The sequence below is a fragment of the Alligator sinensis genome, unplaced genomic scaffold (assembly GCF_000455745.1).
Source record: "Alligator sinensis unplaced genomic scaffold, ASM45574v1 scaffold919_1, whole genome shotgun sequence".
In the NCBI taxonomy this organism is placed as follows: Eukaryota; Metazoa; Chordata; order Crocodylia; family Alligatoridae; genus Alligator; species Alligator sinensis.
In genome coordinates, this window is record NW_005842191.1 from 353,918 (window position 1) to 370,662 (window position 16,745).

At 56.8% G+C, this 16,745-nt stretch overlaps 1 protein-coding gene across 1 annotated transcript in view; it reads left to right on the forward strand.

Annotated features, from left to right (window-relative positions):
* ADAM11 (ADAM metallopeptidase domain 11) overlaps positions 1 to 14,062 on the forward strand; it is a 48,751-nt gene extending 34,689 nt beyond the window's left edge. The window contains exons 16-25 of the mRNA XM_006026360.2: positions 1,194 to 1,286; positions 2,208 to 2,288; positions 2,733 to 2,783; positions 3,304 to 3,367; positions 5,222 to 5,321; positions 5,811 to 5,930; positions 6,535 to 6,703; positions 8,534 to 8,648; positions 9,530 to 9,620; positions 11,391 to 14,062. Coding sequence (XP_006026422.1) covers positions 1,194 to 1,286; positions 2,208 to 2,288; positions 2,733 to 2,783; positions 3,304 to 3,367; positions 5,222 to 5,321; positions 5,811 to 5,930; positions 6,535 to 6,703; positions 8,534 to 8,648; positions 9,530 to 9,620; positions 11,391 to 11,439 — 933 coding nt within the window. The 3' untranslated portion in view covers positions 11,440 to 14,062. The remainder of the gene's footprint in view (positions 1 to 1,193; positions 1,287 to 2,207; positions 2,289 to 2,732; positions 2,784 to 3,303; positions 3,368 to 5,221; positions 5,322 to 5,810; positions 5,931 to 6,534; positions 6,704 to 8,533; positions 8,649 to 9,529; positions 9,621 to 11,390) is intronic.
* Positions 14,063 to 16,745: the final 2,683 nt, after the last annotated feature.

Sequence of the window (16,745 nt, forward strand, 5' to 3'; positions counted from 1 at the left end):
CACCGGAGGTGGTTCAAGCGCCTTCATTGAACACCTTCAAGAGCAAACTGGATGCTTATCTTGCTGGGATCCTATGACCCCAGCTGACTTCCTGCCCTTTGGGCAGGGGGCTGGACTCGATGATCTTCCAAGGTCCCTTCCAGCCCTAATGTCTATGAAATCTATGGAAATTATGTGATGGTGGTTTTGAGTTTTGAGGAGAAAAGGGGAGTAAGAGCTTCCTTTAGTTTTGTACATTAGATAGTGTCAGAGAGCTGTCTGTTGGCTTCTTTTATGTAGTCTTCATGGTTAAGGATAACTATAGCTCCCCCTTGGTCTGCTGGTTTTGTTACTATGTGGTGGTTGAATCTTAGAGATTCTATGGCCCTTCTTTCTGAGAGGGAGAGGTTGTTATAGTGGTGTTTGTTGTTGAGTATTTCATTGTTCATTCTTTCTCTGAAGCAGTCAATGTAACGATCAAGGTTTGAATTTTGTCAGCTGTTAGGTGTCCAATCTGAGGTGTTTTTTGGATTTTCTGGCATTGATTTTTTTAGTCAATGTTGTCACTGGATGAATGTGTGTTGAAAGTGGATTCCTTTTGGTTGTGGAAATTTTCCTTCAGATGAAGGCAAAAAACCCTTTAAGGAAGCAGCATGATAGAAGGGGGAGGGAGGTTTGGAGCTATTTCTAGTCCCCCCACTCCCCCCCACCACCGCCCCTGGATGACCAGCAGGGGCACTGCCAGCAGGTTGTGGGCTGGGCAGGCAGGGGCCTGGCCTGAGGCTGGCACCTGCCCCATCCCAAACTAGACAAGTGATGGCTGTGGTGCTGGGGAGATGGGGCGGAGGCCTTGGGGCCCCAGGGCCTTAGCCATGTCCCTGTGCCCCAAGGCCACCTCTTGCACCCCACAGCTGCACAGGAAACAGATACACACTCAGAGCATCTGCAGGTGTCCGTCCCGGGTTGCTCTTGCTCCTGCAGCTGTTTCATTCTCTAGTTCGGAAGCCAGGGCAAGTTTCTTGCCACTTGTTGGGGGTGGGGTTGTTGGGAGCATGCTAGGGTTGAAGGCATCCATGGTTGCTTAGAGGTGAGACTTCTTTCCCCAGTCTGGCCTGTAGGTAGGAACCATCCTGTCCTGCCCCCTGTCCCACGTTGGAGCCAGAGACCCTTGGCCTGGGTTCCCTGACACGTGTGTTGGCTTCTATCCTGGGCAGGAATGTGCGAAGGGCGGGGGCAGCTGCTGCAAGAAGTGCACCCTGACCCATGATGCCATGTGCAGTGACGGGCTCTGCTGCAGAGGCTGCAAGGTGAGAGATGGCGGGTGGGGGACAAGGTGGGGATCAGGCCCTGCCCTTATCTGGTAAAGGGTAGAGCAGGCTGCAGGTACTAGAGGGTGCCACAGCTGAAACTTGGGCCAGGTCCCTTCCAATGGAGGGCAGTGCCTGTGAGTGGGCAGGCTGGAATATGAGTGAATTATTCATGTGCCAGGATATTTGCCATGGCTGTAAAAAACAGACCCAGTCCCTTCTGCCTCCCCCCACCCCAGGGGCTTTCTCAGGTGGAACAGATTGCTCAGTGCATTGCTGAACCCAGGCTGGAGGAGGACAAGGGATGGAGACAGTCTACCTGCCTCTTCTTGTACTGGGGGTGATCCTTGTAATACTCTAATGCAGGGGTGGCCAACCTGTGGCATGGGCAGCCAGTGTGTGGGTCATACAGCACACTGGGGTGGGAGTGGCAGGTAGGACAGAGAGAAGAAGGTAGAGCAATAAATCAGGCAGTGAGCACAGGCAAGGAGCAGAAGGCTGAGCAACAGATGAGGCAGAGGAGGGGGATTGGAGTGGCACTCAGGGAGGGTGCAAGGCTGACCTAGCAGCACACCTGACTAAAAGGTTGACTCCTCCCTGCTCTAACCCCTCTGGCATGGGGGAGGTCAGCTCTTGGACAGCACCCTGAAGTGCACAAACACCCCCAGTCAAAAGCAGCACTGCATAGCATGTGGCCTGAGAGTCTCTGTGTATATGCATCTTCCACCCTGGCATGCTCCAGCTCAGAGGTCACGCTGCAGTAATGGCCCCCCAACCAACTGGAGAGGGAGGATGGCTGAACCCCCGTCCCCCAACTCTGGTAGAGCCCCTGACATGCAGGAGCATTAGCATCACTGCAGCCCTGGGCCCCCTTCCTGCCCCTCTGCAAAGTGCCATGTTGCTCCTTCCTGTCCCTTTCAGTACGAGCCACGGGGTATGCCCTGCCGAGAGGCTGTGAATGAGTGCGACATTGCGGAGACCTGCACTGGGGACTCCAGCCAGGTGAGAGGAGCTTGGGAAGGAATTGGAGCTGGGGAGGGGCCCAGAGGAGCTGACAGCTTGGTGGTACTCACTGGGAGCTGACAGCTTGGCGGTGCTCACTGGGCTCCTGGGGAATGGAGGTATTATGAACACCTACTGTACAGGAATTCATTCCACTCCCCTAGCCCCCTGTGTTTGTGCTGCTGGTGGATGCCAGGGCACTGCAGTCTGGGGGACTGGAAGAGATGAGCCAGGCAGGGCTGAGCAGGACTAAGACTGGGGGGGCTTCAGGTCAGGATAGAGGAGAACCAGTGGCACTCGAGGGCAGTCCCTGGACTCGGATAACTGGGGTTGTAAACTAGGACAGAGTAGCAGTTGGTGAGCTGTGTGGAGGCAAGTCCTGTCTACAATCCCTCTCTCTCTCTCTCTCTCTCTCTCTCTCTCTCTCTCTCTCTCTCTGTGCAGTGCCCACCCAATCTTCATAAGCTGGATGGCTACTTGTGTGAAAACGAGCAGGTGAGGGCTGTCCTTGCACAGTATGGGCACATGTGCTCCCGGGGGCTGATTCACACACGTGGGGTTGCATGTACGTATGATCCCCACAGGGCTGACTTAGACATTTCAGCTTGCCATGAGGGGCTGGGCCTCACAGTCAGGTCTGTGAGCATGTGTATATGCTCCCTTATGGAACTAACCCATTCTCACAGGCTTGCAGGTGTGGATATGCTTCCTGCAAGGGGCTGACTTACATGCTTAGGTTCACTCAGGAGCATGCACACTCCTTCTGAGGGATGAGTTACACACTCAGGTTTGTACTACTTGCACACATGCACACGTTCTCCATCAACTGCACATTTGGAGTCAGTCCCCTGTGCAGCCCAGATAGATGCGTGTTCCCAGTATACACGGGCAAGAAGGCACTGATGGCCTCATGCAGTATCACCGTGGTCCCCATCACATGTTGTGAGCTGTGCTTGTGAGCACACAGACTCCTGCATGTGCCTCTTTGTGAAACCTGGGCTTCTCTGCTCTTCAGGGCCGGTGCTATGGTGGCAGGTGTAAAACCCGGGACAGGCAGTGCAATGCGCTGTGGGGACGCGGTAAGTGCTTCTTGACCCTCCTGGCCTGCGAGCATACCTTGAGCTGGGAGTGTAGCACAGAGCTGGCTGGGGGCAGCTCAGGACAGCAGTGGGGCAAGGAAGGGCAGAAGAGCACTGGAGGGCGGGTCTTGGAGGAACCCAGGGCCAATAGAGGCCATATAAACTGGTCTCTGCCACTGAGGCAGTGAGTGCGCCCTGTGTGTGGGTGCAGATCCATCTGTGACACACGGCCTGAGATCCATGGCTCCTGCCTGGGCCAGGGTCACTGTTTCCTACCTCCCAGAGATGTTAATCATAGGAGAGACCTCCAGTGCTGAGTCAATGAACAGGACAGCTCTCCCCCTGTGTGCCTCTGCCCATCTCTGCCTGCCCTTCTCTCTGCATGGTGGATGCAGGCCTGTCTCCAGCAGAGTCCCCCTCCCCCAGGCTCCTGTTGGTGAGGTCAGAATTGGGCCTAGTCTTGCCATGTTATTCTCAAGCAAAACCATGTAAAAACCCATCTGGTTTCAGTGATGCTCCAGCTCCTTGACGATCAGGTGGTGGCACCTTTCCTGGAGCCATGGGGGCCCATGGCCTGAGGGGCTTTGCTGGACCACACACCCTGAACCCCATTGCCTTCCCCACTTGTCCAGGTGCTTGCTCCAGTGCAGAGGAGGGCCAGCATACCCCCCAGTGGAACAAACACCCTGCACTCATGTGATCATGCAAGCAATAGCACAGAGGAGAGGGCAGCAGAGAACCTGGCCACATTACTGTCCCCTGATATATAAGTGAGGGTGAAGGTCTGGCTATGTAAAATCAAAAGGCCAGGCCATCAGCCTGTGGGTCTGGTTCTCTTTCCCATTGAAGCTGAGACCGGTGTTACTCCAGTGGAATCTCTCAGCTGACACCTCTGGGCTGGTTGAACGAGCCAGGACTGGCCTGCCTGCCCGTCCCCCTTTGAGTTCTGTACCAGCCATTTGCATTGTGTTCATCTCACTTGGCACTAGGGGTTGTCTCCAGCTGCTCTTGCTGTTTTACCCACCCCTTGTTGGAAGAGCAGGTTTCCGCATGAGGAATTAGATTTGTTGTGAAAGCAGCATCTCTGCTTGCCTTAGCTTTTGGACCAAGCCCTGCTATAGGGGCTCCTTCACTTCTTCTCGTTTATGGTATATAGGGCTGGAGTGTTGTTGTTGTCATGGTCCAGGAAATATGCAAGAAGCTGGGTGGGGTGGGCTGCTGGTAGCTTTTATTGGACAACTGAGGAAGACCGAGCCCTGAGGAAGCCCAAAGGCTTGTCTAATATCACTCCCAACTGTACAGCTGGTCCAGAAAAAGCTACCACCCAAACCACCTTGCTTCTCTCATTTCTCCCCTCAGCAAATCCAGTGATTGCAGACACAAGGAGCGGTCTGTTTGCTGCTGTCCATGTGACTGGCATGCATGGTCTGTACCATGCGGTAGGCTGTCACCCATGGCCCAGGGGAAGGAGCCCAGAGTGCTCCCAGGAGCCAGCTTGTATCCTGGCTCTGTCACTGACCTGAGACAAGGCGCCTGCCTCTCAGTGCCTCAGTGTCCCCGTCAGAAGGGCTAGCACCACCTGCCCTGTGCATAGATTATGGGAGTGCTTGCCTTATGGGAAGAGCCCCCTACACGCCTATCCCATGCTAACCTGACACATATGTCCCATGTGCTCCTGGGCATGTGAACTGCCGGGGAGGTGCCCCAGAGAGATGTGTGCCAGGACACACTCCCTCTGCACCAGTGCCACCTGCTGCCCAACTGTGGCATCCCCCCTGCCAGGATCCTTTGCAGCTGGGATGTGGGCAGCAGCCAGGCTTGGGAGTGATGCTTGCTCTCTTCTCCTGCCCCCAGCTGCAGCTGACAGGTTTTGCTATGAGAAGCTGAATGTGGAAGGGACTGAAAGGGGGAACTGTGGGCGCAGTGGCCGGGGTTGGATGCAGTGCAACAAGCAGTAAGTGAGCTACATGTGCTGGAGCAGGGGCTGCCCCTCCTAGGGTGTGCTGATCGGTAGGGCAGGCACTTCAGCATCCCTGTCCATGCCAGCAGCAGCGCTGCAAGCAGCCCCAGCACCCCTGCAACTTTCACCCCTGCCAGGGGATCCTACTGCAGCCATCCCCCATCTCCTCCCTGCCCAGCCACCTCCACCCCCTTCCTCAAGTCCTCTGCCTAGCAGTTGCCACTTCTCCCTTTGGGTCAGTGGGCAGTGCCACCCCCTTTGCTGTTCCCTCTCTGCAACTAAGCCCAGCCCCCTGGATGTTGGAGTGTCAGCTCCTTCCTGGGGAGCAGGGCATGGCCAAGGTGTGGCTGCTTGGCTGGGGACAGTGATCTTGGTAGCTTGGCTGTGTGTCGCCCCTACCCCTCCCGGGCCTGCACGTATGGGCAGTGAGGGGGTTCCCAGCCACAGGCAGGTCAGATGCTCTGCTTTGTCTCTGCCACACAGGGACGTTCTGTGCGGATACCTTCTGTGCGCCAACATCACAGGCACACCCCGCCTGGGCGAGCTCAGTGGGGATATCACCACCATGACCTTCTACCACCAGAACAGATACATCGACTGCAGGTGTGTTGGGCAAGGGCCACTCAGCAGCTGGGCCAGGCCAAGTTCTCACCCTGGGGTCAGTGGAGGAGGTCTGGGTTAGCTGTTGAGCCTACTCAGCACGTGGCTGAGCTGGGAGTCCCAACCTGCTCTCCTGGTCTTGGAGAGCTCACCAGGTCAAGGAGGGACCTTGTTGAAGAGCTGAGATCAGGGAGTGGAGAATCACTCACCAAGCATCTTCTCTTGGCCAGGTGGGTGGGTGGTCTCAGTAGTGGGCCCCTTCTGCTGATCCAGCCATGGTGGGGCTGTCTCCATCACTCTTCCCAGCTCATAGTCCTATGAAGTCTTAATTCACACCATCACCCCAGGGCACCAGTTGTGCAACAGATGCTCTGATCCACAGAGGAGAACCCCTGAGCCAGGGGAGCTCACCACACTGCCAGCAAGGAGTCTCCCTTGGCAAAGATGAGGCCCCAGGCTGTTACCACTGAGCCTCCACCACAGGAGCAACCTTGGGGGCCCCATGGAATGAGTGGTGACAGCTGCTTCTCTTCCTCCATCTGCCTTGTCCTGTGAGCACTTTCTTTCTCTGATTTATCTACTCCCTTTCCCCATTGTCGATATCCAGGGGTGGGCACGTCCAGCTGGTGGATGGCTCTGACATGAGCTATGTGGAGGATGGCACACCCTGTGGCCCCAGCATGTTGTGTCTTGACCATAAATGCCTTCCAGTGTCAGCCTTTGACTTCAGCTCCTGCCCGGGCAGCTGGGATGGGAAGATCTGCTTTGATCGTGGGGTGAGTCCTTGCTGGGGCTGGAGTGCAGAATACAGGGAGGGGTTCTTCCTAATTCCCACAGCATGGGAGAGCATTCACATACTCCCTCCAGCTTGGGGACTGCCTATCCCTGCTTCCCCAGGTGTCAAGGCCAATATACCATCCTGCCTGGTGGGGATGCTCTCAGGCTAGGTCAGTGGGGTGGGTAGGAATTGCTCAAAGGCTATGAATCCCTTGCTTCTGTCGCACCTATTCCTGGCTGCCCACATGGTGGTGGATGGGGAATGGGAGTTTAAGGTGTGTTCTGCCATGGGACACTGCAGAGTCTACATGGATGAGGCCATGGCTGTTGCTTCTCTGGCCAGGTCTCACTGTACAGCTATGACCCAGGAGAGCGTGTGCTCTTTGCTGGGGTGGTGGAGCCAGTTCTGTGGTCCATCATCCTCCATCCTTGGCAAAGTCTTTGAAAAAATTATCAAGGCTCACATTTGTGAGAGCCCGGCAGGACAAATTATGCTGAGGGGAAACCAGCACGGGTTCGTGGCAGGCAGATCGTGCCTGACCAATCTAGTTTCTTTTTATGACCAGGTTACAAAACGCCTGGACACAGGAGGAGGGGTGGATGTCGTATACTTAGACTTCAGGAAGGCCTTCGATACGGTATCCCACCCCATACTGGTGAACAAGTTAAGAGGCTGTGACTTGGATGACTACACAGTCCGGTGGGTGGCGAACTGGCTAGAAGGTCGCACCCAGAGAGTCGTGGTGGATGGGTCGGTATCGACCTGGAAGGGTGTGGGCAGTGGAGTCCCGCAGGGCTCGGTCCTAGGACCGATACTCTTCAATGTCTTCATCAGCGACTTGGACGAGGGAGTGAAGTGTACTCTGTCCAAGTTTGCAGATGACACAAAGCTATGGGGAGATGTGGACATGCCGGAGGGCAGGGAACAGCTGCAAGCAGACCTGGACAGGTTGGACAAGTGGGCAGAAAACAACAGAATGCAGTTCAACAAGGGGAAATGCAAAGTGCTGCACCTAGGGAGGAAAAATGTCCAGCACGCCTACAGCCTAGGGAATGACCTGCTGGGTGGCACGGAAGTGGAAAGGGATCTTGGAGTCCTAGTGGACTCCAAGATGAACATGAGTCGGCAGTGTAACGAAGCCATCAGAAAAGCCAATGGCACTTTATCGTGCATCAGCAGATGCATGACAAATAGATCCAAGGAGGTGATACTTCCCCTCTATCAGGCGCTGGTCAGACCGCAGTTGGAGTACTGCGTGCAATTCTGGGCGCCACACTTCAAGAAGGATGCGGATAACCTGGAGAGGGTCCAGAGAAGGGCCACTCGTATGGTTAAGGGCCTACAAACCAAGCCCTACGAGGAGAGACTAGAGAAACTGGACCTTTTCAGCCTCCGCAAGAGAAGGTTGAGAGGCGACCTTGTGGCTGCCTATAAGTTCATCACGGGGGCACAGAAGGGAATTGGTGAGTATTTATTCACCAAGGCGCCCCCGGGGGTTACAAGAAATAATGGCCACAAGCTAGCAGAGAGCAGATTTAGATTGGACATTAGGAAGAACTTCTTCACAGTTCGAGTGGCCAAGGTCTGGAACGGGCTCCCAAGGGAGGTGGTGCTCTCCCCTACCCTGGGAGTCTTCAAGAGGAATGCAGGGAGTCGGACTCGATGATCTATAGAGGTCCCTTCCGACCCTAACATCTATGAATCTATGAATCATGGCCTGGGTGCTCCACAGCTGTGGGGAGCATAGTACCTGAAGCCATGCTGCCCTGCCTAAGGATTGGGTTCACTGCCCTATGGCACTCACCCGCCTCCCATTCCCCTGCCACAGGTCTGCAGCAATGAGGGCAAATGCATCTGCCACGCTGACTGGACAGGCAAGGACTGCAGTGTCTACGACCCCATCCCGGAGCCCAAGCCCACAGGCGAAACGGAGAAGTACAAGGGTCCGTGTGAGCCAGTAGGAGTTGGGGAGAGGAGGGGTACTCCTTTGCCAGGAGCTACCTGGGGCAGTTAGCAATGGCTGTGAGCCCCTTGCAGATGCCATGCCCTACCCAGAGGCATGGCCTCAAGCATCCTGAGAGAAACCACTTCCTCTTCTGACACATGGGACATCTGACACATGGAGCCCCACCACTGGGGAGCCCCACCCCTGTATTCTCCCATCTGGGACCCTACTCATGGGCATTTACCTGGGAACTGCACTAGTTGTGCTCCTCCATGTGGGACCTGACCCCTCCAACAAGTTGCACGGTCTTGCTTACACTCCCCCACCCCTTTCTTGATTCTCCCAGCCAGCAACTTTCTTCTAACTGGGAATTCCCCCCATGGCACTGCCAGCTGCAGGCCCCAGAAAAGCAATGGTGGTCTCTGCTCAGGTTCTCTCCAGGGTGTGCTGATATGTAGCCTAAGGACTGTGGTGCCTTGACAGCACTTGGGGATGGGGTGGCGGGAGTCTTTTGGGGTGTGTGCTGAGCCCAGGGGTCTGGGTGAGGCCCTGCCACTCCCCTGCCTCACAGTCAGAGCCGGGAGCTCAGAGAAGCCCCTTAAGGGCTGGGCTGGCTTCCACTAGAGTGGTGCTGGTGGGTGGGCTCCCCTGTGGCAGACACCACATGACCTTCTCTTCCTAGAGCCAAGCCAGGCCCAAACCCAGTGCCTAGCACATCTCTGGGGAGGGGGCCAGGAGACTGCAATAAAGGCACTGTGTGGGGAGGCTGTGGGTGCTTGGTCTGCCTTGGTGCCCTCACTAAGCACTGCTGGTAGGTGGATGTCTGTGTTCCATGACTGATATGTCCCTGTGCTCCCCTCCCTGTCTCCTTTGTCACAGGTCCCAGCGGCACCAATATCATTATCGGCTCCATCGCTGGGGCTGTGCTGGTGGCTGCCATTGTCCTAGGGGGGACTGGCTGGGGATTTAAGTAAGTAAACACTGCATGCCTCTTCCTGATTGCCTTCTCCCCTCCAGCTCAGGAGTCTTACTGTACTGTGTTGCCAGCCGCTGCAGGCACAGGCAACCCCAAGAGGGAGTATTTCCTAGACAATGGGAACCTTTGCATGGCTTTGAGACTCTCAGCAGACTCTGGGGTGCCCAGATCCATTGCTAAGAGGCCAGTTGCGGTCAGCTGTGGGCGGGGGGGTGATGTTTAAGCAGCCCCACCCCTTGGTCAGTCCTGGGTCAACCAAAGGCTGAGACCTGACCCAAACATGCAGAGGAGGAGAGGGGGCTGGAGGGCAAAGGGCATGACTCCAGCCAGGCTGCTGGAGAGAAGAGAGGAAGAAATATCTTGATGGGGGCAGGGAGACTCTGGGACATGTGGTGCCCCCTCTGCTGTGCCCTGTCAGCCTGTGGGAGTTCCAGGGGAGTCCAGAGCTGTCTTGTGGGGTTTGAAGTGGGGAGCTGTTGGGGGCTGCATGCAAGGGCTTGTGTATGGTGTGAGCCCTGCCGTGTGGCGACTGCACATATTGCTTGGCATGTGCTCCTGTGTGGAGGGGAATGTGGGCCTGTGCCCTGACTCGTGTGTGCCAGGTGTCTGCAACAGGCCACGAGACCTGGCAGCACTGAATGCCAGGGTGCTTTGGACCAAGGGCCCTGAGGCCTATTGCAAGGAGGAGCTCATGGAGTGAGCTCTCACTCCAGCCAGCTCTGGTTGATCGGTTCTTTCTAGCCAGGCCATGGGAACCAGCTACAAAGCCTCCCCTAGGTACTCCTGTCCCCTGGCTGGGCCTGCAGGGCTTGCTGGTCCCTTGTGGCCTGCCTGGTGGCAGCCATAGCCTCTCCCTTCAGCTGTCACTGGTATTCAGCTGCCCCTTGCCTGCTGCATGTCATGCTGCATGTGGCCAGTTGTTTCAGCCCTGCTGCTTTTGGGGCCTGTGCGCTGAGGCTCTGCAGCTAGTGACAGGAGGCAGATGTTCCCCCCAGGGCTGGGCTTTGTCCAAACTCTCCCTTTCTTGCCTGACTCGCAATGTTGGGACCAGACGAGCCAGTGTAACTCTGATCTCTGTCTCCTGTCAGCCCAGGGGCACCTGCCTAGTCACACAGGGCTGGGCTAGCATGGAATTTAAGAAGGTGCCCAGGACCCATGGAAAGGGACTTGAGCCCAGGCAAGTGAGCTGTGTCCTTGGAGAGTGGCTCCAGCAAGGCACCCCCTACCCTGGGTAAAGGCTGTTGCTGCTTTCCACAGGGGTGCCTGCTGCCTGGCCTTCAGGGTCCAGCTGGTGCCTGTGAGCCCATCCAGAATGGGTGATGCCCATTGCTCCCAGCCTGGCAAAGGCCATACCAAAGCTGCGTGGCCCATGAGCAGCTCCCCTGATTTCTGCTGCTGGACCCACTGACCTGGAGCCAGTTCCTTGGCCTCACCTGGGACCAGCTCTCCATAGAAGGAATTTTTCATTGGCCAGGCTGGTTTGCTGCTCCTTGCCCATATCTGGGTCCTGAGGTGCCCAGTGGCCCTGCCTAGTAATGGCAGCGGGGTCATCCATGCCCTGTCTATGGTGGGAGAAAGGCATTAGCCATGGAGGGCAGAGCTGCCCATACGGTGATGCCTAGCATGCCCAGGAATGTTGGATCAAGCTAGGGCAAGAGCAGCTGGGCTGGCCCTAGAGGCAATCACTAACCCACCCCATCCTTTTTTCTCTTTCTCTCTCCTCCCCACTCTCCCTTCCTCCCGTCCTTTCCTCGCCTCCCAAAGGAACATCCGGAGAGGAAGGTACAACCCGGCTCAGCAGGGGGTGGTGTAGCTGCCTCTCATCCATCTGCCACCCACTGCCATCCCACCCATCACATCACATCCCATCCCACCGCTGCTGTCACCGTCCTCCTCATCATCACCGTTGGCCTAGACTCTGCTGCCAGATCCTTGCTGGAAGCTGTTCCTGGCCAGCCTTGAGGCACCTTAGCAGGGTCATGCATGGCACAGGCTGCTACCAATGACCCCATCGATCCACCTCAGCTATAGCACCAGCCTTGAGGCATTGCCCTCTGCTGCCTGCCCCCTCCCTTAGGCTTGAACAGATGTTTCAGGGCTCTCTCAGGTGTCCCGACAGGCAGATCCCCTCCACCTGCTTGGTGCCTTGAGAGCACAGGCTTAAGGCAGTGGTGCCCAACTTCTTGGCCCCGCAGGCTGGAGGAGTGGTGTAGCATTGGTCCATGGGCTGGGTCCAGTGCACACCAGACTGGGCCCTATCCTCATGTGCCCATGCCCTGAACCCATGTGCAGGATTGGGCCCCAGCCCCACACATTCTGGATTGGGTTTACTGGCCCACCTCTGGCTCCGCACATGTTGGATCAGGCCTGCCCTGACCCTATGTGCACTGGATTGGGACCCCAGCCCCATGCATGCTAGATCGTGCCCACTGCCCTGGCCCTGTGAATGGGGGACTTGAGCACCCCTGACGTAAGGCAAGGAAAGAGCAGACTGGACCATGCCTGAGAGGCAAGCAGCAGTAGGGTCAGTCCCAAGGGGTCAGGACACTGATCCCTCCAGTCCCTTGTCAAGGCCCCCAAATGCTGCCTTCTTCATGGACCTCACTCTGATCCCAGCTGTGCTGGGGTGTTGACATGCGAATGGTGCACCCACGAGTAGCTGGCCGTGAGTTCACCTGAAATACGGGCCCTGGGTAGCTGGCCTGGGCTCTCACTGGAGGGCCTGGAGTTGCAGTCTCCTGTGCACAGGCTTCCTGGGGGCAGTGAGGCTCCACCAGGCCTGCCCACAAGTGGAGCTGCCTGCTTTGGGCTGCCCTGGCAGCAGAAGTTGGGTCCTCCCCTCACATGCAGCGGTGATCCTCCCACCCATTTCCTGTGTGTCATAGTCATAAGTCTCTCTCTGCCTGTGTGCATCCCCTGTGTGCTGCACCCATCTCTGGCCCCTGCACCTGCTTTGCTCTCCATCCTCAGGATGTGTAAAAGAGCCAGCTTGCTGCTAAGGCCAGAGCCCCATATCCTATCAGCTCCTTTAAGGGGGTGCCCTGGAGTCAGAGGTGGGGGTGAAGCAGGGTCCCTAACCCAGAGTCCTGTGCTAGTCTCTGTGCGAGGAGACCCCCTGATGGCTACTATTGCTCAGGTTACTAGACACTTAGGGGTCCCTTGGCCTGTCCTGGAGGCACCAGACTGGCGTGACTGTGCTGACTCACCTTGGCACCATTTATTGCATCACCCCAAATAATAAAGTCCCCATATTCGAGCTTGCTTCCTGCCATGCATGCACTCGCTGGCCCCTGCAACCTAAGCCTGGTAGTTTGGGCTCTGTGGCCAGTTCCCAGGAGAGGGCTCCAGCAGCACATGATGGATACTGCTTGGATCAGCCCCATGTGTTGGGCACAAGCTTCCAGGGGGCCATTTACCCTGTTGCAGTTGGGTCCCTAGCACAGCAGGGGCACAGAGGCCTGAGACAACCCCCTCCTCCCCCTCCCCCCAGCACAATACGGGGAGCAGTGTAGTCACAGGCAGGGCTGGGGCCTGCGCCATGCTCACTATGGGGCAGCAGTGCAGGCCATGCTGCTTCAATTCATACCTGGGTCCTCAGCCTACCAGTTGGTGCTTTGTGCCCAGAGGGGCACTGAAACCACAACACCAGTATGGGGAATATGGGGGCCTTGTAGTTCTGGGTCAAAGTTTTGAGCCGAGGGTGAGGAGGGAGGATCCCTTGACACCACCCCAGGCTTGGGGGCATAGGTCCCTGCTCCAAGGGCCTGAATCACATTGGATTGGAAAGGGCAGACTCAGAACCACCAAGTGGCCTGTGAGCATCATGGGGTGATAGCCTTGTATACTGGCTCTTTTAAAACCACTGGGGCATTGCACAAATGTGTCTTCACTCATCTGCATCGCCACCTGCACACTGCTGGCACTAAAGCACACCCCACTTCTATGTTCCAGGTCAGGAGGGGCCTAGCGCAGCTGCCCACCTCTGCGGCAAGCAAGCGGCTCTGCCTGCCTGGCCTCGCCCCCGTGACGGGCAGGAGAGCTCACAAAACAAACCAGGCACCAAAACGGTGATGCGATTAAACAAGCCAACAATCAGCGCAAGTCTTCCACTGCGCCCCGCTGCTGCTAGGCCACCGGAGGAGTGTGCCTGAGGCTGCCCACACAGCAAGTGAGCAGGGAGTGGGTGCGTGGCCTTGCCCCACGGGGACCCCTGCCTGGATAAGCACTGCTCAGCCCCCTCCCACCCACGGCCGGCCACGCGCATGCTCTCCTTGTCTCGGTCTCAAGCTTTCTGTCCTGAACAAGGGACCAGCTGCCTGTCCCTGCCTGAATGTAGCTTCCACCCTCATGGCACTGACTTGCATCCCTCGCTGTGCTCTCATGAAGGAATGTACCCGTTTGGCCCCTTTGGGAGGGCCCTGCCTGCCTGGCGAGCTGAGGGGGGCCGGTGTGGACCCTAGTGGCAGATGAAGCAGACCTTGGGGCGGGAAGAGGATGGGGTTGGAGTGGGGGTGTGTTGTCTCTTGTACGGGTCGGATGTGGTCTGCTGTCTGTCCTGCATCCGTGCCCATGCTGGTCCCTGGCAGGGGTGGCAGGCTGCTCCTGCAGGGACTGGAGTACTACAAGGGACATTTTCTATTCAAAGCAACACAATGAATGTAGCCACTGTGGTGGCAAGCGGGGGCGTGGGGAGCTGGGGCTGGGGTCTGGGCAGTGTGGCTCTTCTACTGGCTGTGATGGCTGCAAACCAGGGGGAGGCAAAGGCAGGCACTGACTCCCCGGTGGGCAGGTCTATGTCCTACAGCTGTCAGGGGCAGAGGCTCCATGTTTAGCCTCTGGCAAATCACGTTACCTCTCTGTAGTGTGGGCAGTGCACTGAGCCCCCTCTGGGCTCTTGGAAGTGGGGGCGGTGCTGCCAGGGGTACGTGCCCCCAGGTCCTGCCTCTGCCCTGGGAAGAGACTGATCCATTCCAGCCTTTTCTCCTGTGCTCTGCTGAGCCCAAATACCTGCTCCCTCCCATGCCTGAGTGCTGGGTAGGGAGGGATGAGGCTGGCAGGAAAGCTAGCATTGCTCCCCTCTCCTGGCTCAGGCAAATACAGATCTTCATGTGCCTAGTCAGTGCCGCCCCCCACCAGGGCAGGGCTGGGGCCTTGCTGCAGGCCAGGGCAGGGGCTAGCAGAGAAGAGGGCTTGGGGAAGAGGTCAAAGGAACAGCATGGGAGGCTGGGGGGAAGAGCAGTCAGGGGTTAGTTTCCCCCTCCCTCCCAGCCTGGGCAAGGAGCCTGCCTCCCTCTGGGAGACCTTGTAGCCTCCCGGTGTAGTTCCACAGCTGGAGATCAGGCTGCCCGTGCCTACCTGAGGCCTTCCCTTCTGGGAACTTTGCATATGCCTGCCCCTGCTTTGCAACCTGCTGGGGTCTGAGCCAAACCCCCAACCACCAAAGAGATCAGATGCTCCTTGCCACTGCATGGCTCCTCTGGTAGAGGCGGAGCTGGTCCCCTGCTGCTTTGCAAAGTACCAGGCTCTCCCACCCCACAACTGGTCCCTGGGAAGTGACTTTCCTTGGTCTGGGGAGTGGAGTGCAATGCCCAGCCCCATGGTGCAGCCTGGGCAGCAGGCAGGAGATGCCAGGCTGGTCCAATGGGCAAGGCTGGTTTAACATGAATCCCCCTGCCCTCCCTCCCAGCTGTTAGAAATGCTTTGAGAGGGGATGGGACCCCAAGGAGGGGCCTGGGTCCTCCACACAGACTGCCAGCCTTAACTCTCCTACCCAGGGGCAGCCTCCCACCCCCTTTGCCTACCAGGCCACCCCCTGGCCTTGCTTTGGCTTTCTTCTCATGCAAAGACCAGCCTCTGCTGCTGGGCCCTGTCACTGGGCAGGGGCGGGTGACAGGGCAGTGCAAGGCATCAGGCACCACAGCCTGTTCCTGCAGACAGCTGTTGGGCTGGGGGTGGAGTTTGTTGCCCCTTGGCCCTAGAGTAGCTCCAAACGCTTCCCAGCTGGATTTGGGGGTGGAGGGGTGTTGCTCAGGACTTGTTGCAATCCCCCTCTGGAGCAGGGAGCAGAGCAGAGCATCAACTCTCCCCCTGGAAATGTGGGAGGGCTATGCTGTTCTGCGGTCAGCTGGATGGTGGAAACATGACCCCGGTACCACTGAGGTCAGTGAGTGACTCGGGCATTACACCAAGCTGGTAACGTGTTTTGTTGCTGCTGCTTGTTTCCTGTAGATTCCTTGGGCCACTCTGCATGTCTTTGTATGGTCCGTCTACCTTAAGTATTTTTATATAGAGGCAGTCACCATAGCAACTAACTTCTCTAAAGCAGGAATATCACCATGACCAGGGACACGGAACAGGCTGGCCCAATTTTCCAGTGAGAAGCTTTAAAAGCAGGAACCTGAATGCAGATTTAGGCCCTAAATGAGTGGCTTGGTTATCAAAGCTGCTGACCGCTGCGCTCCAAACCTCTGAGACTCTCCCAGGTACTTGTATGTGTCTATGGGCAGACTTTGGGGCCAGCCTCACAGTCCTGATTTAAAGATGATGGCCACTAAAAACACAAGCAGTCTCAGCAGTGTTGCCACATTCCCAGCTAGTGCAACGCAAGGCCACTGGCAGCGTTTATAAGGCTGACCTGTTCTAGGGGGTTTCATTTCCCAGTCCTTGGCCAGTAAAACAAGGCTGGTCTGACTCAAATTCCAGCACAACACTGCCAGGCTGAGGCTGCAAAACCATGGGACGGATCTCTAAGAAGTCAGGGGAGAAGAAAACTAAAAGGTCTTGGAAACATATGGGGCTGTGAGGGTCAGAGCTGCTGCCGCAAAACCCTGCAGTAGCTGCAGCTTTGGGGGGTCACAGCTCCAGGGGCTGAAATAGATGGGGTTGGGGACCACAGTGAACTGACCTAAACCAAAGAAACTGTCTAGTATGTTTTCACTATTGCAGCTAACTAATGGCAAGAAGTCCAACAACTGCATCAGTGGTGAAAACTGAAGTAGTGCAATGGGAAGGGTGACCCAGAATGCCAGGAGAGCAGCAGGATCCAGGGGCAAAGGGGACAGTGTCACCCAGGCCATGCCTGTAGGTCTTGTGTTAAAAATATCAACTGCCAAAATCTGC